Source organism: Capra hircus, chromosome 1 (genome assembly GCF_001704415.2).
Source record: "Capra hircus breed San Clemente chromosome 1, ASM170441v1, whole genome shotgun sequence".
Classification (NCBI taxonomy): domain Eukaryota; kingdom Metazoa; phylum Chordata; class Mammalia; order Artiodactyla; family Bovidae; genus Capra; species Capra hircus.
The window spans coordinates 116951539-116973873 of NC_030808.1; the positions used below are offsets into that span (position 1 = coordinate 116951539).

The 22335-nt window shown below is 46.9% G+C and overlaps 1 protein-coding gene across 1 annotated transcript; it reads left to right on the top strand.

The window, feature by feature from the left end:
* On the top strand, positions 1008–21405 carry SIAH2 (siah E3 ubiquitin protein ligase 2). Its single transcript, XM_013965774.2, has 2 exons — positions 1008–2361; positions 19826–21405. Exons 1-2 carry the CDS (start codon positions 1918–1920, stop codon positions 20381–20383), a joined length of 1002 nt encoding a protein of 333 aa, XP_013821228.2. The 5' UTR covers positions 1008–1917; the 3' UTR covers positions 20384–21405.

Here is a 22335-nt window from a genome sequence, read left to right on the forward strand (position 1 = left end):
AATATCTTTACCACCACCCCACATACACTCACCTATTCATCTGAAACTCTCTTTCATGAGTATTTGGCTATTAGCATATTGTTCCCTTACTATTAGTAGACTAAACTAGAACCACTGTCAGAGTCCAACAGTGACTGCTGGTACATAATAAATGCTCAGGAAACATTTACTTAAGATTGAGCAACGTTATCTATTAACTTTTTTCAAGATTTAGATCAAATGCAACAAAATCCTTGCATGTAATCTTTCTATATACCGTGTATAAGACTAAACTTTCTTCTGGCTTCTAACAGTCTATTTTTTGGACAAATTTTATTCACTGAGGACTCATTAATATTATTAAACATTCCCTAATACTACGTTTCAAAAATAACTGCTAAACGTTTAAGCAGCTATTATGATGGGCCAGGTTCTTAGCATATAACAAACTCATTTAATCCTCACTAACCCACCCATAAGATAGGTACTGTTTTTATTCCACTTTCTCAAATGAGGAAACTGAGGCACAGAGAAATAAAGAACTTGTCCAAAGTCACATTGATGGTAAGCAGAGGCCCATTTTTCACCTAGTCTTTACCACTGCCTCGCCTACAAAGAAAGACCTGAGTCCCAGCTACATAGTTCATTGCCTCAATTCCAGTGTCAGTGGGTCAAAGTTGCAGAAAAGCAATTCAACTCCGTACACGTTAACTCGCGGTTCTCACTCCAGGGCTTCGGCTGAGCGTGTGGGGCCAGGGCCCACACCTTGCCATCAAAGTCTTGGACTTCCACGGGATCTCAAAGATAAAGATGCGTTATACTGGAGCATCATCCATTGTTTTCCCGAGGTTTCAGGACCCTAGCCGCATTTCTGGCATTCTTAGATTCTGGCGATCTCGAACTCCTTTTAGTTAACTCTGTCCGTGAACTCCCTCCCTGGCCCTCTAGCAAGTCAGAGGCGCTCAACTCAACTCAACGAAGGCTTTGGCAGGGCCAATGGTAAAAGACTAGTTTACCTCCTTTCCCCCTAGGAAGAGCAGGACCAAAGAGTGGTCCAAACATATCCTTAACATCCCAGCACTAGATCCTGCGCCCGCTGCAGACCCATCCCGAGCCCCTTGCCCTGCTCCCGCCCAAAGCTCCGGGTCTACGAGCCGGCCTGACCGCGGTCACGCCTCCCCCGCGTGCTGCTGACTCAACCCTGGGAAAAGAAACCTCTCGGTTTTTTCCGACCTGTCCCTGGGGCACCCGCGTCCCGCCCCGCCCCGCCCCCCACCCAAGCCCCCGCCCCGCCTAAAGTTATCCTTCGGCTCTGAGCCCGCGGAACGCGTTGGCGTGACTCCCCGGGGTGTGGCCGAAGAACTCAGGCGACGCCTTGCCGAAGGGCGGACTCCTCCGCGGCCCGGAAAAGGAGACCCCGCGCGGCGGCAGCGGCGAGCCGGGCATGCTCACTGGCGCGGGCCGGGACCGCAGCCCAGGCAGGAAGCGCTGGCGCTAGGCGGTCCCCAGCGCTGCCAGCTGGAGTCGGGCGGAGCCGGAGCTCCAGCTCCGGGTGGTTCTGCCAGTCCCCGCGCGCCCGGGCGGCCGCACACGTGTCCAAGCGTCACGTCCGCGCGCGCCCCCGGGGCTTGCGTCAGCGGCCGCTCCGGTAGCTGGTGGGCCGGGGTTCTGCGCACCGCTCGGCTTCGGGGCCGCGACACCGCCGGGAGGAGGAGTTTGGGGGCTCGAAGGGGTGTTCGGAGCGCCGGGGACCGCGGAGATCGTCAGCGCGGTCCAGCCGCCCATCCTGCCCGGCGCCGATCGTCTCCGCTGCTCGGTCCCGGGCTGGGCGCGGTGGCGTTGCCCAGGAGCCCGCCGCCCGCGGGGCGCGCACCGCCTTGACCCCGGCGGCCCCGCGGCAGGCAGGCGCCCGCAGTTCCATGGTTGGTTCGGAGCGCAATGAGCCGCCCGTCCTCCACCGGCCCCAGCGCTAACAAACCCTGCAGCAAGCAGCCGCCGCCGCAGCCACAGCACGCTCCGTCCCCGGCTGCGCCCCCGGCCGCCGCCACCATCTCGGCTGCGGGCCCCGGCTCGTCCGCGGTGCCCGCCGCGGCGGCGGTGGTCTCGGGCCCCGGCGGCGGCGGCGGCGGCGGCGGCGGCGGCGGCGGCGGCGGAGCTGGCCCAGTGTCTCCGCAGCACCACGAGCTGACCTCGCTCTTCGAGTGCCCGGTGTGCTTTGACTATGTCCTGCCTCCCATCCTGCAGTGCCAGGCCGGGCACCTGGTGTGTAACCAATGCCGCCAGAAGTTGAGCTGCTGCCCGACGTGTCGGGGCGCCTTGACGCCCAGCATCAGGAACCTGGCTATGGAGAAGGTGGCCTCGGCAGTTCTGTTTCCCTGCAAGGTAAGCCCAGGTGCCAGCCACGCACCACCGCCCGGCGACCTCCTGGGACTCCTGTGTCCCCAGCCCATTCGCGGGCGCTGAGAGGCAGTGGGCTTCTCTCTTATTAACTGGGGGGAAAAAAAAGTTTACACCGTGTTCGCCCTCCCCCATGCCACCTGTCCACTTTGGGAGCAGCTCTGGGCCGACTGCTGCCCGATCGCTGACCCCAGCCTGATTGGCACGCGATCACGCTGTCCCCACCCGGAGCCTGCGTACTCTGCAGACGTGTACTCAGCCTGGGTAGAGCTGGGCCGCCGAAGGAAAACTTGGACCCAGAAGCTGACTATCTGTGGGGGACAGAGGAGGGGGGAAAGGAGCGAATTAAACGCACCCCTCGCCAGCGCTGGGCTTGGAAGGACTGGTCCTGGATTCCTCCTGCCCCCCGCGTCTGCCTTCTGCGCACCCCTGACACGTGGGAGCCCTCGGGAGTGTAGCTAAAAAAAAAAAAAAAAAAAAAAAAAGGGCGCCTACAGCCTGTTTTCCTCCAACAAGAAAACCTTGTAAGCCACGCCTTTCCCTCTCCTAGCCTTCCAAGGACTGATGAGTTGTGTTATTTTACTAAGTGGGGTGAAAACAAGAGTTGATGGGGAATTTAACTGGAAGGGCACGCAGGAGCTGTTGTTACAGTTCTTTAAAGCCCACCACTTTATTTTTTGTTTAGTTAAAAAATTATCAGTGCTCTTGCAAAAAAAAAAAAAAAGGGCACATCACTGAGACAAGTGAAAGACCCAAACGTCTCCTTTCCCACCGATGTTAGGTTTAGTATGCATCTGCATGGGGTTTTTTCTAACCATGTATAAATACACTCTGCGCAGCTGAATATAGAATGGTCGATGTTAATATCAGGAAGGTTTATATATGCACACGTAAGTTTTTCTCCAAAAATGGCTTCTGCAGCTTGCTGGCTTAAATTCGTTTCATCACACATATTTTTATATGTCTGCAGCCTAAGTCTATCTCATTGTATTTTAAATGGCTGCATAATTTTGCATTGTGTGGTCATACTGTAACATCAGTTTACACTTTTGGGTAAAAATCTTCAGGAGCAGTTTCAGGAGCAGATAGAAACATATCTATCTATATTACCGCATTATAACCTAGAATTTTACCATACAGTTCATTTTTTTAAACTTAGAAATAATGTCATTAATATTTTTGGAGTTTTTTTGATAAAGCACCTCATGGGCCATTTAGGTTCTCTGGCATTGATTTCTCTTTGCTGCTGCTTACTTTTATAGGGCAAGGGCTTATTTTTAAATTAAAAATAATCCACCAGAGAACTGAAGCTTGGGACGAATGTCAGTAAAATGAGTGATTTAATTTGGTCTGTGTCCTGCCACAAATAGGGTTTAAAATAGCATATTCAAATAAGCGTTTGAACTTGTGTTTGAGCTATGGGTTTTCAGTCAACCCTAATAAATTATCATGCTTTGAACCACCCCTCATGCAATGCTTACTAATGCACCCAGCCCAGTAGTAGTTTGTCATAAAATTTACACAAAACAGTTTCAAAATTTTCTTAGGGTCGTGAACAAGGTGGCAGCCTAGTGATCAAGGGAAGATTTGGTGATTGGTGACATAAGAGTGGATATTTGAGGTTTGAGATACTTTGTGGAAGCTGGGTGAGTAGGTGGGGGATGCCCCACAGGGTTTCTGGGGAGCCATCTTCTCACCCTTCACTTTCCCCTAGGCCTTTAGTGGCTAACAGAAGAAATCATTTCAGATGAATAACATTTTACAAATGAGCATTTGATATCAGTCAGCTATCCCTATCTGCCTGACAATGCAGGAGATGCGGGTTCAATCCCTGGGTGGGGAATATCCCCTGGCGACGGGAATGGCTATCCACTCCAGTATTCTTGCCTGGGGAAATGCCATGGACAGAGGAGCCTGGGCGGGCTACAGTCCATGGGGTCACAAGAGTCAGACACAACTTAGCAACTGAATAAGCCGTCCCTAATTTATTTTTTAAAGCAGTATCATAAGAGCATTATGTTGCTTGCTCCTTAGAGAATGGGGGCAGTTGTAACATACTATATGAAGTGTGAAGTTTCACTTTCAGAATCCAGAATTATTGTTCCTACTGAAGTATATATTCTTTCTTAATGTGATATGTCTTGAAGAAGAGTTCTCTTGGGAATCAAGGGTATCCAGTGTTTCTGTTTATGTCACTGATTTTTAGAAAGGTCCCATTCTGTAGGACTGCAGCTGGATAAAGCCATTGCTTTGCAAGCTGAAGTTAAACAAGGTCAACCATCCCCCTATAGACCAGGAACCCAGCTTAGAAAGTGACCTTGGGGGGAGGAGGTCACTTTTGTGTAAATACATACATGTGAGATTTATAAAGCTGGAATATGCACGCCTCAACTTTGATTGATCAGTAATCCAGACTATTGACAGGGGAACTCAACCAGTTAGTCTGGATAAATCAAACTTGGATGGATACAGAGACCCAGCAAACAAATGAAATGATATTCGTTGGGAAGGCTGAGAGCAATAGGGAGTGGTGAGGCCTATGGCAAACTCCGACACAGTGGTCTGCTTAGCCAGCCCTATGATTCACACTTGCTCCTGGAAGTCATAGGGACTGCCTTGTCCCCAGTTGGTCTGAGTTCATGGGCTGGCTCATGGGAGAAAACCCGTGTTGGGTAAAATACCAAAAGCCAGCTCTCAAGAGTTGCCTGGCACTGCCATTGTTTGCCTGAGAGACTACCTCTGAGAGCCTGCTATTTTCATCTGTAATGAGGGGATTGGACTGTTCAACTTCTAAGGACCCGTAGGTTCTGGAACTCCATTAAAAGAAGGGAGGCTCTATGGAATGCTTGTTAAGGCCCTCTGCGTGCCAGCTCCTTTGTGTGGGTTATCTTTTATGAGTCTACCTTTCTTATTCTCAGATGGGGAAACATGCGCCTATAGAGAGGTTAAGAGTTAAGTGACTTGAGATCACACGGTGGACCAGTTCATAAACCTTCATCCTGAAGGCACACATCCTTTGATTTGGAGTCTGAGGTTATACTCGGAGGCTCCAGATCACAACCTGAGGTTGACACCAGTAACAAAATCATCCGACTGGATGAGGTCACCAGATGGACACATCCCAGTGAGACAACATAGCTGCTGACTATAAAGTTTATTGGGAGAAATTTTGTAGGGCTTGGGGGGGTGGGAAGATCAAGGGGTGAGGGGGAATAGCTTATACACCCAATATTTGGGGGGATTTCAGTCTAGCTCTCGGAGAAGGCAGTGGCACCCCACTCCAGTACTCTTGCCTGGAAAACCCCATGGATGGAGGAACCTGGTAGGCTGCAGTCCACGGGGTCAAGAAGAGTTGGACACGACTGAGCGACTTCACTTTCACTTTTCACTTTCATGCACTGGAGAAGGAAATGGCAACCCACTCCAGTGTTCTTGCCTGGAGAATCAGGGATGGGGGAGCCTGATGGGCTGCCGTCTATGGGGTCGCACAGAGTCAGACACGACTGAAGCGACTTAGCAGCAGCAGCAGCAGCAATCCAGCTCTGAATTGCTCATGCTGCCACTGGCCCCAAAGTGGAAAGAAAGTGAAGTTGCTCCATTGTGTCCAATTCTTTGCTGCCCTTTGGACTGTAAGCCACCAGGCTCCTCTGTCCATGGGATTCTCCAGGCAAGAATACTGGAGTAGGTTGCCGTTTCCTTCTCCAGGGGATCTTCCCGACCCAGGGATCAAACCTGGGTCTCTTGCATTGCAGGCAGACGCTTTACCCTCTGAACCAGGGTATGAGTCACCAAAAATGGGAGGGGGTCACATAATTAAAGGCTAGAGTCCTGCCAGCACCTGTGACAGAGGGCACCACATGCACTGTTAGCTCAGATCTCCTTTTAAAAAAGGATCTCTATCAGAGTATGGCTCTCTGCCACCTGGGGTATTTTTAGTCCATTCTATGACTTGTGCCACGCCTGGGAAGTTTTGACATCCTGTCCCCTTATCACAAACCCACCATCATCTCTGGAGAGTGTGGATGCAGGGGGAGAAGTGAAGGCTGACACATTGGGGCCCCCCACTCAACAGTGTATTTTAATATCAGCCAACTATTTCTCTCCAAAATCATGAGAAATGCTAAAACACACTCCAGCCCTCTTTCACTATCAGACATTTTCTTTCCACTTTTTCTTTGGGGCTTCCCTGGTGGCTCAGACGGTAAAAGAATCTGTCTGAAATGCAGAAGACCCAGGTTCGATCCCTGGGTCAGAAAGATACCCTGGAGAAGGGAATGGCTCCCAGCTCCAGGATTCTTGCCTGGAGAATTCCCCTGGCAGCTACAATCCATGGGGTCGCAAAGAATTATTTCTCTCCAAAACCATAGGAAATGCTCACACACACCCCAGCCCTCTTACACTATGAGACATTTTCTTTCCACTTTTTCTTTGGTTTCTGTAGAAGTTTCTTGCAGCATTATCTCCAAACACTGAACTAGAAAGCCTCGTCAGATACTTCTTCTCTGTAGTTGGATTGTGACAGTGTTGTTTGTATTCTTAAAAAAAAAAAAAACTGAGGGACTTCTGCGATGGTCCAGTGGTTTAGACTTTGTCCTCCAGTGTAGGGGGTGTGGGTTCAATCCCTGGTTGGGCAGCTAAAATCCTACATGCCTCTGGGCCAAAAATCCAACATTAAAAGAAAAGAAAAAACAATATTGTGACAAATTCAGTAAAGACTTTAAAATGGTCCACATTAAAAAAAAAATCTTAAAGTCAGATCAGATAATCCAGTTGTAAGTTAAAATGTGTGGACTGATCTAGTCCAGTGGGGAGAAACCCTAAACACCAGCAGGGACAGGTAATGCAAGGGAGAGGGGTATCTGCCATGTGACCTTAGGGTTCAAGCAACGTCAGGGGCAGTGGAGGTGGTTGGGAGTTGGACCACAACTTTTGCTCAACTCTGGCTGATTGGCCCGGATGGGAATGTGATTGCAGCCATGCCAGATCTTTGGATTTTTTTCAAGAAAACTCAGAAATCTGCATTTTTTTAATGTTGAATATCTCGATTAAAAAAAAAAAACAAACAAAACATTGTCCAAATTCAGATGTAAAGCTAGCACTTGCAGGCCAAACCAGCCGTGTCTGTAGACCAAACTCCACCTTCCAGGGTGTAACCTCTGACCTGGTTCTCTTTCAGAAAACATCCACTGAGCCTGGAAGTTCTCATTTGACTCTGAGAACATATGAACTCTGGAATTCTGATAGGTCCCAACTGTTACAGTTTACTGCCTTTTCATCTTTGTTTTGCTGAGAGAAAATGCCAACATTCTGGCCTTTGGGAGACCTGAACTATTGTCCTATTGACTAGATGTTTGACACTTTGTACAAGTCAGTCTATTTCTTTGCACCTGAATGTCTTAAGAGCTGGACAAGATGACTATACCAAGGATCTTTTCCTGCCTAAAATTCTGGAGTCTAGTGAGCTGTTCAAGAGAAAAGGCACTAGTCAGGAGACAGAACTGGGTTCTCATCCTGGCTTTCTGTGATCTCAGTCCTGTCACTAGCTCCTTAGATCTGTTTGTTCGTCAGTTAAAAAGAACAGAGATAACCTTGAGCTGGTGGGTGCTCTCAGGTCAGATTAGCAATGCTGGCGAGGACTTCTGTGTCACCAAAACAGATGGAAGGTGGGTGGGATCAGAGCAGTTGCTAGGTGATGGGTGATCAGTCACCTAACAGTCTGAGGGGATAAGCCAATTTGCCATAACCATTTCAGGGATCTCTTCCGAACCTCAAAAATTCCTCTAAGACAAAATCCGTTACTTTGGAAGTTATCCCTTCCGTCCTCATTCCTGGCTGAAGTTGACTGGGTTGGCTCATAGAAGCTTGAGCTGGCAAGCACTGGGGTCCACATGTGTTTTTGGTGAGGCCCAAGATTTTCCAGAAGACAATGGACAGCTTTTGAGTGTAAAATCAAGGACAGAAGCACTAGAATGCGTGAAGAGTACTCGGAAGTTTAATGATGATTCTACACAGAGTTGGCCAAAGATTTTTCACAGGTCACCAGTCCTGGAACTAGAGTAAATCATTGTTAGTTAAGATTGATCTTTGGTACAGCCAGAATGGACGAAAACCAAAAGGTACAGGAGGTCTGACCTATAGAGTCCCCAGGTTAGGATGGATTAGAATTGCCCTTTTTGTTTTTTTTTTGTTGTTGAAAGCCCTATATAAAATACACATGACCATAGGAAGACCTCAATGTAAAATATCTTTATTGTCCAACTTGTGCGTCTGACAAAATTTGTAAACAGTGGTGTTTCTCATCCACACCCATAAAGTCCTCAGTCTTTGAAAAGGGCACATAGTAGGTATACATGTGCCAGAGTGAATGCCAGCATTCACCTGAGTATACTTTCTAAAGCTCATGAGAGATGCTGAAAATTCCCTAGCAGAATTTCATCAACTTTGCCCCACACATCCATTCTCCATTTGTTTCTTAAAAACTGTGAAACTGACATTCTCATTGCCAGTTGGGTAAAAGTTTTATTGTAATCATTTTTATACTGTATAGTGTCCGTGAGATAAAAGATCACCCCGTTCCTAGTTTTTAGCTGTTGAGATGAATGGAAGGTACACCTGTATTAAATGTGTGGGCCTGGGCCCTATTTCAAAACTTTGAATCAATGGAGATGGTGTCTTTAGGTCTTTCCTTCTCCCACTCCTCGCCTTCACCTCTTAACTCTGGTAGTTTTGAAGGCAGGCCCTAGTCGAGCCTCCTGGTCCCAATCCTATCTGTCTTTACTGTACTGGTTGGTGACCTCTCCAAGCCTCAGTGGCTTGTTGCTAAAATGGGGTGATGATTGTGGTAGTAATTCATGCAGAGTGCCCAGCACAAAGTAAAAACTAAATAAATGTGCACAGTTAGAAACTAACAGAAAGCAAATGACTGGAGTCTGAGGTCAGGTCCAGTTGCTCAGTCGTGTCTGACTCTTTATGACCCCACAGACTATACATATATACTCCATGGAATTCTCTAGGCCAGAATACTGGAGTGGGTCGCCTTTCCCTTCTCCAGGGGATCTTCCCAACTCAGGGATCGAACTCAGGTCTCCCGCATTGCAGGCAGATTCTTTACCAGCTGAGCCACAGGGAAGCCCAAGAATACTGGAGTAGGTAGCCTATTCCTTCTCCAGGGGATCTTCCCGACCCAGGAATCGAACCAGGGTCTCCTGCATTGCAGGTGGATTCTTTACCAATTGAGCTATCAAGGAAGCCCTAAAAAGAAAAAAAGGAATCTTTTTTTCTCCCATCAGTTCTCCCATCGAGCTTCTCTTCCCTATTCCTAGTCTTATAGGGTTTCCATAGAACTAGGTAAGTTGGCTCTGGCATTGGTTTTTCAGTGATGAGAGTTTTTAAAAATTTCTTTAATGCTTTTAGAAGAGAAAACCTGCTTAGATTAGGGAACTTTTTTATGCATATATTTTGTTTTTAAAAGTTATGATCTTTTTTAAATGTAAAACATACAGGAGATTTTAATTTGATACTATTTTCTATAATCCTGCCCACCTAGAATAACCACTACACCATTTTTGCACATGTCCTCGCAAACTTACCTCTACATCAAAACTTACAAACCAGCAACAACAAAAAACCGACAATGAAAAACAGGTAAAACAGGAATTTCACACACTATTTCATAACCTATTTTTTCATCTAATACATTGTGACTGCTTTTCCACACTGATAAAGATTCCTTAAGATCCTGTTTAATGACTATATAGTATTACAATTCCATTAACTCTGGAATGTTATGGAACATGATGTTGGTTATGAATGTATCAGAGTTATTTAATCAAGCCCCTGTTTGTGGTCATTTAAATCATTGTTTTCTTATTGTGCTTAAAAAAAAAAAGTACTGCTATAACTGAATCCCTGTGCATAAGAAAATAATTATTTCCTAATGATAAACTCCTACAAGTTGAATGGTAGGAACAAAGAGCATGTGCAGAAATCAGCTTTTGCTCATAAAGCCAAACTGCTTTTTCACATAGAATCAAATGGGCACCGAGTGCCCATTTCTCTCCAGCATCACCAGCAATAGGTGTTATCCTTTTGCTTTAATGCTAGTGCCTACTTTTTCTCCCTCATGTAACATCAGGCCAGAGTTGGCTCCTCCTGATTACCCATTAACTTTTCATCAGACCCGCCCAGGCCTTGGAATACCCTGCAGCCCCAAGCGCTCTCTTCCTACCAAAAATCTCCCTAGCCAACCACTGCCTCCCCTACCACCCCGTCCTTCTGAAATTGAGTCTAATTGTGGAGACAGATGTTCCAACAGAGCCCTTCTGAGTAGTAGGAGCAGAGGAGTTTGGAGGCCTCCCTCAGTTGTGGTGTCAGAGCTGTATTAAGGAGGATGAGCAGGGTGTCCGCAGGAAAGGAAGGGATGGAATATCCAGTGGGGCTCGTGGGAGGCCAGTGCTTGTATAAAACATTGTTTACCTGGTCCGAGCTGGGCACATTGTCTCGTGTTATCCTCCTAATTACTTTGTAAAGGAAACAGGACATGGTTAACATCCCCTCTAAGAAATTTGCTCAAAATTTGTAAGTTTGAAAACGTCCCTGGTGGTCCACTGGTTAAAACACTGAGCTTCCCCTTCAGGGGATGTGGGTTCCATCCATGGTCTGGGAATTACGATTCCCACATGCTGAGTAACACAGCACTGGGAACAGAAGCCCCAGAAGGTGCCTTGTAATTATACACAGTGTCTTTTCTGCTACCCCTCTGCCTGGCTGAGGTGATCTTCCCATTCCAGGCTCACACAGTAGCTTCTGGAGGGATGACAGTGGTACCCCTGAAGCTGCTAGGTGTAATAAGGATGCCTAGTTAAATTTTAATAGATAAATAATTGCCTGGAACATTCTAGGCTGCTTGTATTTTTATTTGCTAAATCTAGCAGCCCTACCACTTAAGCTTTCTTGTGAATTCAGTTGTATCCTTTGAGAAATAAAGCATCCAGAGAGATGGAGCAGCGTTTGAAGGGTGGGCAGGGCAGTGAATGTGATCTCACAGATGGGAAGCTGGCAGGAAGAAGGGTGTTGAGAAAGGCTGGACAAGGTCCATAAAGCCTCTCACTCCAGCTCCTGCTTTTGTTTGCTTCAGCAGAGATTCTGAAGGGACCTCACGAAACTGGTTCTCCAAGTCCACGGGGGAGGGGGGGGGTGTTGCCTGCTAGCTCGAGCTATGGTCAGATGAGAGGTATACTTGGTCAAAAGTCAACTTTTGTTTAACACTTCCAAGATAAAAAAGAAACCCCTGCCATCAAAAGGAGTCTTTGTACGTGCACACACATGCACAGTTGCACACACACACCTCCCCAAAAGCAGGATGTTCTCAGATGACTGCGATAATAAGAGGCCACATTCTCCCACCAAGTCACCTTCAGTAAGAAAGCCCTGCCACATGGGGTTTGTTGACTTTTTCTTAGGCAAAAAGGAGAATTTTTAAGCCCAAGGTTTTCATGAGCATTGTCTTCTCCAGAAGAAAGTTTATAAAGTTCAGCGTCAGTGTTTGCTTGGCCTCACCACTGTTTGACAGTTCAGGGACTGAGTGACACTCTTCTCATACTAACATCTGTGAAACTAAGACTGCACTCTGATAATTCTGTCTTTGCACTACCTCATAGCAAAGGTGAGGAATGTACTGTAAAGTGAAAATCCGCTGAGGTTCTTAGAGAAAAGATGCTAGACAAACAGATGCAGGGTGAGTATTATAATGAAGTCACAAAAAGAGATGTCATTTCTCCTGCTGCTCAAGTCTGAACTTCTCCACTGGTAATAACAGTCAAGGGCTGATTATTTGGCAGGTAGTCTTATAGACCCACTCAGAGGTGACAGGGTAGGCAGGCTCAATCCAAGGTCACACGACACTGGTTACTTGAGTTCCAATCACAGCCATTCTACCAGGGGTTGTAAACACACTAAGCAAAAGTGACATACAGCATCAGAATGACGACAGCATCCTGTTTCCCCATCTAGGTAAGGTTTCAGAGAAGCTAGAAACACCCCCATCGAAATAGTTTATGTAAATAAAGTATGTGAAATGCCTTGGTCAAAAATTACAGAAGTCATTCAACCCAGAATGAATGAAGTCTAAAATGTACATGTTTTTCTTACATGGTCTCAAGATCTATTGAATTATTTTTTAATTCTAAGTTCCACAGTAAGACTTAATTAAAGTAAAAGTAACATGGTGGAGAGCAATCATCTTTTGCAGATAAACCTAATATTTATTCATCTACAAATAGTGGGTGAACAGGAAGCAGGCAATAAATCCGTAAGTCAATAAGCAAAATTAACAGACCCATAAATTAATTGGAAAATAACATGGCATCATTCAATGATATTTTGGGGGGAAGATAAAAAAATTTTAGTCACAAAAGAGCTAGCTTGGATTGCTTGAAGTCCTGTTAGAAAGTGGTAAAATTGGACTTCCCTGGGGGTCCAGTGGTTGAGAACCCACCTGCCAACGCAGGGGACACCGGCGGGTTCAATCCCTGGTCCGGGAAGATCCCACATGCCACAGAACAACTAAACTCACGTACCTCAGCTCCTGAGCCCATGAGCCACAACTGTGGAAGCCTGTGTGCCCCTGAGCCGGTGAGCCACAAGAAGAGAAGGCACTGCAGTGAGAAGCCTGTGAACCACAACAAAGAGCAGCCCCCGCTCGCCACAACAAGAGTAAGCTCACACGCAGCAACGAAGACCCAGAGCAGCCACAAATAAAAATTTAAAAATTTTAAAGAAAATGGTAACATTTAAGTGTAACTGCTGGTTAAGATTTAAGTTTTACCACTATTCGGGTCTAGACTAGGGTTAGCTGCACCTCCCACTTGATCAAGTCTAAACAATGTTGAGAAACAGAGACTTCAACCAATAGCCTTTTATCATCTGCTGAGCATACCTGTTATACTGTCAGGATCCATCCTTCCCACTGAACTAACTCTGATTCCCTTCATGGGGTCACCTCCCCAGTGATAAAAGGGGTTTACCTGTTTATGAAAGGGGTACAGGTATGTTTCATACCTGGAGCTCCTCTTCCAGATGTGGTCTGGAAGTGAACAGGAGTTTCCCGTGGGGCACTAAGGGTGGTGGATCATGAACCTGGAAACCATCATCCAGGGCCATAGATCTGTCAGGTGCCCACAAACCTCTGGGAGGATCCGAGGAGCAACAGAGAAGGCTCTGTCTTCCTTGGGTGAGGAGGGGGTCAAAAAAATGTTGGTAATTATAACAGTCGATGTCTTCAGTGCCACATTTTGTTGGTTCACTAAAATGAGTTCCAAGAGCTTCTAATAAAAGATAAACTATTAGTTTAGTTGCATTTACATGCAAGTATGTAGTTAAAAGCATATTTTCTTTAAAAAAAACTATCACAATAATCATTCAGATCTGCAAAAAGAATCTCTACCCCCAGAAGGATGAACATGCTTAGTCTCTGGGGTTTTTTGTTAATATTTATTTTTATTTATTTGGCAGTGCCTGGTCTTAGTTGTGGCACATGGGATCTTAGTTCCCTGACCAGGGATCAAATCCAGTCCCCCTGCACTGGGAGGTGCAAAGTCTTAGCCACTGGACCACTAGGAAAGTCCTTCTGGATTGTTTTATATGATTTCAGATTTACATGACACTTGCAGTAATAGTACAAATTCCCATATTGCCTTTATCCACATTCACCATTTACCACCTCTTTGCCCCACTTGCTTTATTGTTTGTGATCTCTCCATTCATATATATATATATATATATATAAAACGTGGAAACTGCAGACACCCTGTCCTTTTATCCCTAAGTACTTACCTGTGTTTCTCCTCTAAAATCAAGGACATTTTCTTATGTAATATGGTACAGTTATCAAAATCAAGAAATGTGATATGGCGTAGATATTCTTATCTAGTCCAGAGTCCATATTCAAATTTCAGTGGTTGCCCCAGTAATGCCCTTTGTAGCGGTTTTGGTTTCCCAGGCCAGGGTCAGACGTTTGGTCCTCCGTGTGCATTCTGTGATGCTTACAGCTTATTTAGATGGAAAGAAAGTGCAGTTTGCTTTTGCTTACCCCAAGACAAGGTCATTTCTTGGGTCTAATTCAGAAGTTTATAAGCATCAACAACAAGTATCTATTATGTTTATTATGTTTTGTTTTTCTTGAGATGTTCTCATTTGAGGTACTGGCAGATAGTCTGCTAATACACTTCCCTGTTTCCTAGGAGGTAAGCAGGTGGAGGCAAGGCGGTTACCTCACAGTCCCCAGAGGGACCTGGTTGGTTCCCAGTGCCTCCAGTGTCATAGACTGTTGATTGTTGAGAGTGCAGCAAATCGTCCTTAAATTGCCTGGACTCAGATTTAATTAAATAGGTGAAAAAACTTGTTCTAAACCAGTCATGGAATCCACGACCTTCACTAGCACCCAGGCTAAGAATTCAGTTTATATACTTATTCCTTAAACAAATATAACATGCCTGTGTTTCTTGAATAAATACCAGGTGTCTAGTGATTGACTGTGTTTCTGACGTACCTTGTCATGTGTATTTGTGTGTCAAGGGTCTCTGTGCCAAAAAGGAGAAAACCTTGCTAAATTCCAGCTTAAATAAAACCATCTTCAAACCCCATGTCCAGGGAAAGAATTGGCACTATTTACTGCTTTCTGCAAAGACATCAGAATGAGGCACCAGGGTCCTCTGTCGCCTTTTCACAGCGGCAGAATGTGTTTGTACAAGACTTTTGAGCCATCGCAACGTGAAAAATTTCTAAAGGAAAAGTCAGAAGTGTTATTTCAACATTGCTTTGCTGGGCCATCTCTCCCCCTGCCGTTCATTCTTCTTTAGCTTTGGGCTTGTGTGTGTGGTCGTGCCTCCCCTAGCCCCCAGCCTAAAGAGGGGTTTACTTAAAGCACATCCCACCTCGTGCCCCACCCCCCAGGGGAGATGAGCAGATATTTCCTGGGGGGGATATCTCATTTATAACCGCAGATGTGTCCCAGGCTGCAGGCAGCCCTCTGCAAAGCAGCCCAGGTGCTTTATCTCAGAGACAAGTGTGTGCCTTGAAGAACCAGTCGTCTCAAGAAAAACAGGCATCCTTTGAACCCTCCCACTGGGTGGGCAGGCCCTGGCCAGAGCGAGAGGAGGGAAACCTCAGGACTTTCTTGCCAGATGCCAGAGAAGGGGGAGGAGGGGGGGGGCCTGATTACTGGTTACTTGTTTGTGACATGCTGCTGCCTCGTTCCTTAGGGATAGCCGCTTTTGGGGCTGTTTTTCTCCTTGCAAACCTGGAAGAAGTTATATTTGAACCAGTTTCCAGAAACAGCATATCTGTGGGCCCTGGGTTTTGTGTGTGTGTTGGGGCTGGGAGGGCTTGGGTGGGGAGATCAAGGCCAATTTCTTTTTCTGCAAATATTGGTTCTTTGACCCCTGAGCTGCTGTGTTCAGAGAAAGAGCCACAGAGGATCCAGAAACTCAAGGCTCTGACCCTGGTGTGGCCATGGATGACCACATGGCTGGGATGAGTCATCCTGTAAAACGGGTGGAACCAGTGCCCCAGCTTCCAACCATGCTGCTCAAGCCATCGAGGTCTAGCTGTGTGTTGCGGCTGGATTATTTCCTGAAGTGCCCCGGGTAGCACCCACTGGGCAGGGCAGTGACCAGCCAGACCAGCTTCCTGCTGTGGCCCCTCCTCACGCCTGGGAGTGTGCCTACCCAGCCGGCTGTGTCACTCACTGAAATCAGAGGCTCCCCAGCTCGGGTGATTTTGCCACCCAGGAGACAGGTGGCCATGCCTGCTGACATTTCTGGTGGTTACCATGTGGTTGGGGGGGGACTCTCCTGGCATCTTCAAGGCCAGGGATGCCACTAAACACTCCCCAGTACACAGCACAGCCCCCAAACCAAGATGCATTTGCTCTTTGCCAGTAGTGCTGCTGCAGAGAAACTCTGGAAATGAACTAAACTGTAAGTAACGTCCTGGACGGAACCTGGACCCGCCTGCTCATTATGTTTTGTCCCCAACACATGCTCTGTTCACCCTGCGCTAGAACCAGATGGAACTATTCCTTCCACAATCTGCCTTCTCCCCCGGGAGGCTTTCCATACCCCCCTTCCTCAACCTGTCTCCACTTTGAAATCACCTGTCACCCCTGCCCCCCTTCTTCCTTTGCATAGGTGCCTGTATTTCTGATGTGCTGAGCTGTTTATTGTTGCATGGTACAACCCCTCTGACAGCAGATGCCACAGGGGCGGGATCTGTGCCACAGAGGGTGGCAGCCCTTAGAAACCCTTGGCGCTTATCGAGAAGACACAAGCTTGCTCCTCAGAGGCCCCTAACCATTCTACAGGCTGCCTCAGATTTGTAGACCCCAAAGGCAGCCCTGTGACCCTTGCAGGAGCACTGATAATGTGATGACAAGAGCATCACTCCAGAACAATGGCGAGACTGTCACAAGTATCGGATGTGGCACGAGAGTGCACGTGTTTGTGTACGTGTGAGTGCACACATGTTTAAAGTCTAGATCTTTGCTTTTTAGAGACCATCATCTCTAATTCGGTCGTCCTAACAGTGGCGCCAGTGGTCATGAAGACACGCCCTCACCCATGATGGAAAAGAGAAGGAATAGATTGCCATTAAAGTTCAGCTTGTTGAGAAAAAGCAGAATAAGCACGTAACAGTTTAAAGTTATATTTACTTAAGTTAATAGAGGCTGCAGTAAGATCTTTTCTCACAAGGTCACTGTCCACAGAGATGCTAAGTAATGCCTGGTCTATCTGTGTAATTTGGGGAGGTCCCCTACTGTCTATATTTGGGTGGAAGGAAAAGTATGTGACTTGTAAGGCAAACAAATAATTCAGAATATAAATATTCCTACCTGAGTTACACAAGAAAAAGTTCTCAAATGATTGCTTGGTGATAAATATTTGTTGTAGGTTTGACTTGGTGAACCTGGAGTAGTTTGGAGCTTTGGGCTGGGGAAGGGGGCAGGTGGTATTTTTTCTGTACATTCTAAGCCAGACTTCATCTTGTTGCTGAGATTATTCCTGGGTAACTGTGGTAAACAGCACCTTCTGAAAGGTCTTCAGATCCAAATATTGAGGGTTTGTTTCAGCCAGGAAATTGGCCAGGTTCTGGGCTAATTTTTGCTATTTTTATTGTGTTGGATGTGTGTTTTTAAACAGTTGGCAGAAGTGTCTCACTCATCACTCACAGAAGAGTTTCAGAAGGCTCTGTATTCTGAGCCTCGCCCTGGATTTAAAACACAGTTAATAGAGATTTGTTTTTTTTAGGGCCTTACACTGCTAGGAACACAAACTATAAATATATCTGGATAAGTAAATTTGTTCCTTCTTCTTGATTAAGTTTTATACCCATGCTTTTAAAATTAGTCCATGGTTTTCAAAGATGAATAAGCAGTTCCTACAGGCAAAGTATTAATAAATAACAGTGAACTATTTCTGCCAATTTCTACTGAAGACCATTATAATTCACTTTAGGTACGGAGGAGGAAGGAGCTGCATGTCTCCTCTAAGCCACCTTCTTCTTCCTTATTAGGGGAGACTCATCTCCCTAAGGGTGGTGGCGGCCTTCTCTCCTCCGTATCTACTTCTCAGTGACTGCAGCTTAGGGTCTTGTAAGGAGAAGACGTTCAGGGCCTGCTTACTGCTAGTGATTTAATTCAGCTGCAAAGATCAGAATTTGACCTATTTTTAAAATTCATAAGGGTTTATTCCTTAAGGACGGGTAGGGAGAAGTAGAAACAGCTGTGGGGTTTGGTTTTATGTTTTCAGCCTTGGACACAGCATCTTAGAAAAAATGAAGCAGAGGAAGTCCCTGGTGGTCCAGTGGTTAGGACTCAGGGCTTTCACCGCTGTGGCCCTGGGTTCAATCCTGGGTCAGGGGATGAAAATCCTGCAAGTCACCCAGTGGGACCGAAAAGAAAATTGATGTGGCCCTGCCATCATTTGATGTCTTCATGTCTCAACAGGGGGTGAGGGACTCCAAGTGCAGGAACCCAAATGGCAAAGCTGCCACTCTGGGCTTGAGGGGGAGGAAGCTGACTTCTGGTTTCACCTAAAGAGGTCATTCAGGTTTCCTTATTCTTGACAAAAATACAGCATAGTCCTCTGAGCAAGTGTCTACTGGTGGATTCATTCTCTATCTGGTGTCTGGGAATTAGCAGGGTCATTCTCATGAAGTTTGGGTACAGAAGTCTTAATTCCTGTGGTGTGGTCTTTTCTCACGATAGATGTGATTTATCCATCAGGAATGTGCAGGGAGAAAAAGGCTTTGTTCCCTCCCTATTAAGGCAGCATTTGAAAGACAGACTGACTGTGTCAGAAAACCCACCTAGGACAAGCGCCCACTCTAGCACCCACTCTAGTTCCCCTTCCTCCCGGGCCTGTCAGGAGGACCTGACCACCCAGTCACAAAGAGGTGAGCACAGGCCTGAGGAGGGGGTCTGAGGCAAGCCCAGCGGACTCTGAGAGGAGAGTGAGGCCCTTCTCACTCCAAGCTCCACTGGCTGGAACCAAACTGAAAAGTTCTTGAATGTGATTTCTTTTCCTGAAAAATGTATGTCCAAAGCCCACCCTTGGGGCAGGGGGTAAAAGGTGAAGGTGAGATCACAGTTCTAGCCATGTGAGGGGTCTCCAGCCCTCTTCTGCACTGGGCTGGTCACTCCGCCAGCAAGAGCAGGGGGCCACAGGGCAGCTTTCCCACAGCCCACCTGCTGGTCACAGCTGGAGCCAGGAAGCAGTGGACGGGGCCAACAGGGGGGAATTACACCATCTGCAGAACTGTCGGTGAAAACTAGTCCAAAGATGACGTTCATCCTTGTCCTACCCCTAAGCAATTCTATGGTGCTAGTGGTAAAGAACCCGCCTGCCAATGCCGGAGATGCGGGTTCCATCCCTTGGTTTGGGAAGATCCCCTGAAGGCAGGCGTGGCAACCCGCTCCAGTATTCTTGCCTGGAAAATCCCATGGACAGAGGAGCCTGGAGGGCTACAGTCCATAAGGTCACAAAGAGTCAAGCACGACTCAAGTGACTTAGCACTCAAAGCACACAAGCAATTCTAAATTGTTTTTTAAAATTCTTTAAATTTATAGAAAATAAGGGGAAAGCCAGGTTTTCTAGGGCTGGCTCCACAATTTTGTTTGAAACATTTGTAAGAGTACTTGAGTTCTCAGTTTCAACAGTGCTGGAACGGGGGCAGGAATGCAGCTCATTCCTGGCCGGGATGGGCCCCTGATGTTATGCATGGCAGTGCGGAGGATGAACAGGCACTAAGACGTTTCAGTCTGCAATATTTAACTCACCTGGAACGAAAGTAGTTGAAACAAAAGTGCAGTTTGAGTCTGGAAAACCTGAGGTTTGCAGCCTCAGAGGTGGAAGAAGCCTCCAGTGTCTCACTGTGCTGCTTTCTGTCCCTGCAGTATGCGACCACGGGCTGTTCCCTGACCCTGCACCACACCGAGAAGCCGGAGCATGAAGACATCTGTGAATACCGTCCCTACTCTTGCCCTTGTCCCGGTGCTTCCTGCAAGTGGCAGGGGTCCCTGGAAGCCGTGATGTCCCATCTCATGCACGCCCACAAGAGCATCACCACCCTTCAGGGAGAAGACATCGTCTTCCTGGCCACAGACATTAACCTGCCAGGAGCTGTGGACTGGGTGATGATGCAGTCGTGTTTCGGCCATCACTTCATGCTGGTGCTGGAGAAACAAGAGAAGTATGAGGGCCACCAGCAGTTCTTCGCCATCGTCCTGCTCATCGGCACTCGCAAGCAGGCGGAGAACTTCGCCTACAGACTGGAGTTGAATGGGAACCGGAGGAGACTGACCTGGGAGGCCACGCCCCGGTCCATCCACGATGGCGTGTCCGCAGCCATCATGAACAGCGACTGCCTGGTGTTCGACACAGCCATAGCTCATCTTTTTGCAGATAACGGGAACCTTGGCATCAATGTGACTATTTCTACATGTTGTCCGTGACACACCGACATGATTTGGGCATGGCGCTCTCTGGTTAATAAAGGTTTTTATAGGTGTTTTATTCACAGTGTCTTCACAAGTCAGGACCAACAGTTTCCCCGTGTCCTGTCTGAATGGCAGCTTCCCATCTGGCACTGGCCCAGCGAAGTTCATTAAACCGGGACAGAGGAGGTTGGCCGGTTAGTCCTTTGGAGGCTACCCTATGATCGGAAATCAACTTGATTATTAAATTTTACTTCCTTCCTGAACAGCACCTGACAGGTTTCTCGGGCTCCTCTAAGACCAGGATGTTTGTTAGGAATTGGAGGCTCCTTCCTGCCTCCCTATATTGGTCCCTCCAAGTTGACGAAAGCACAGTGACTGTCAGCAGAGTCCTTAACTTTGCTTTTACCTTGTGTTTAAGGAGGTAGGAATTGTTTTACTACATTTTAAACAGTGTTTCTCAAACCGGATGGCTAACCAGTGTGCACAGAATCAATGGAGTGCTTATCTGAAACATGCAATTTGGGGAGCCTGCGAATTTAACAATCTCATCAGGGGATGCTTTCCAACAGTAAAGTTTGAGAATTACTGGGTTAAATTGTGGGAAAGGGTCCAGATTTTAAAGGTGCTTTCCGATTACCCTCTACTGATTTGTCTGTCTTTCTACTATTTCATCCACACACACTCCCACTCCCAGATTAAAACAAGAACCACAGATCCCCACAAACACAGTCCTGAGATATAGTCACTCTCTTGTGTTTGGGAGGGACTGCCTAGGAAAGCAAAAAGGGTAGCCATTGATAGCTCTCACGTAGTTAGTTTTTGCTCATCACTAGTACAAATGACCTGTTTACACCTGGCTTCCCTCAGAGGCCCTCCTTAACTTAGATGGTGGGAAAGACTAGATCAGTAGAGTTGGAAAAGCTTTATAACCAGTGTCATATGCTTGCTATTTAAAGGTATGTGTTGGGTTTGGTTTGTTGGTTTTTTTTTTTTCCACATTCACTTTAGTTTTTTAATAAATATTTTTCAAAAATGAATATTCTGCTTCATCTTGAGTGGAATGATGCATACTTATTGGGTATCTACTGTGCAGGTGCCATGAAGCTTCACCCCAGCACCCCTTGGAGCTCTCACTGTTTCTGTATGGAGAAACAGGCATTTGTCCAAGACCACAGCACAGATTGCTGGCACCACTGGGGTCTGAACTCACTTCTCTCAACCACAAAGTGACATGGGTGTGGCAGGTCTCTTTTGAGTGGTTCTTTCTGTCTGACAGTGCCAGGGCTTGTAGAGAGAGAATACTTTTCCTGGTTTACAGAATCAGAAGGAAGAGGTTTGGTTGTGATGTCCGGAGCACTAGGTTTGAGCCAAGGTGACCCACTCCCTTGATCCCAACCCTGAACTCTCAAAGGAATTCACAGTTTTAGCCCCAAATGCCCGGCAAGGATGGACTGCTTCCCTTAGTGGCCCGATGACATCAGAGAAGTGCCAGGTGGGAGTGATGGCTTTAGACTTACTTCATATTTCAGGTGAGTTGCAGGGCTGAGTTTTTAGCCAGGGAATAGTTTAGCAGTTAAGAAATTTGCTAAAGTAACTTACCTTCAAGACTGTTCTTCACATGAAGGTGAAAAGTAGTATGCATACACATGTGCATGCTGTCAGTTCGGTAGTGTTCGACTGTGGGACGCTCTGGACTGTAGCCCGCCAAGCTCCTCTGTCCATGGGATTCTCCAGGCAAGAATACTGGAGTGGGTTGCCATCCCACTCCTCCAAGGGATCTTCCTGACCCAGGGATCAAACTCGAAGCTCTGATTTCTCTTGCATTGGTAGGCAGGCTCTTTAGCACCACGTGGGAAGCCCCCCCAACCAAAAAAAAAGCAGTACCACGAATCAAAGGACAGGCTTATAACAGGTTGAGTAAAGAATGAAAACCACAGTTCTCGTCATGGAAAAAGTCATATTTCAAG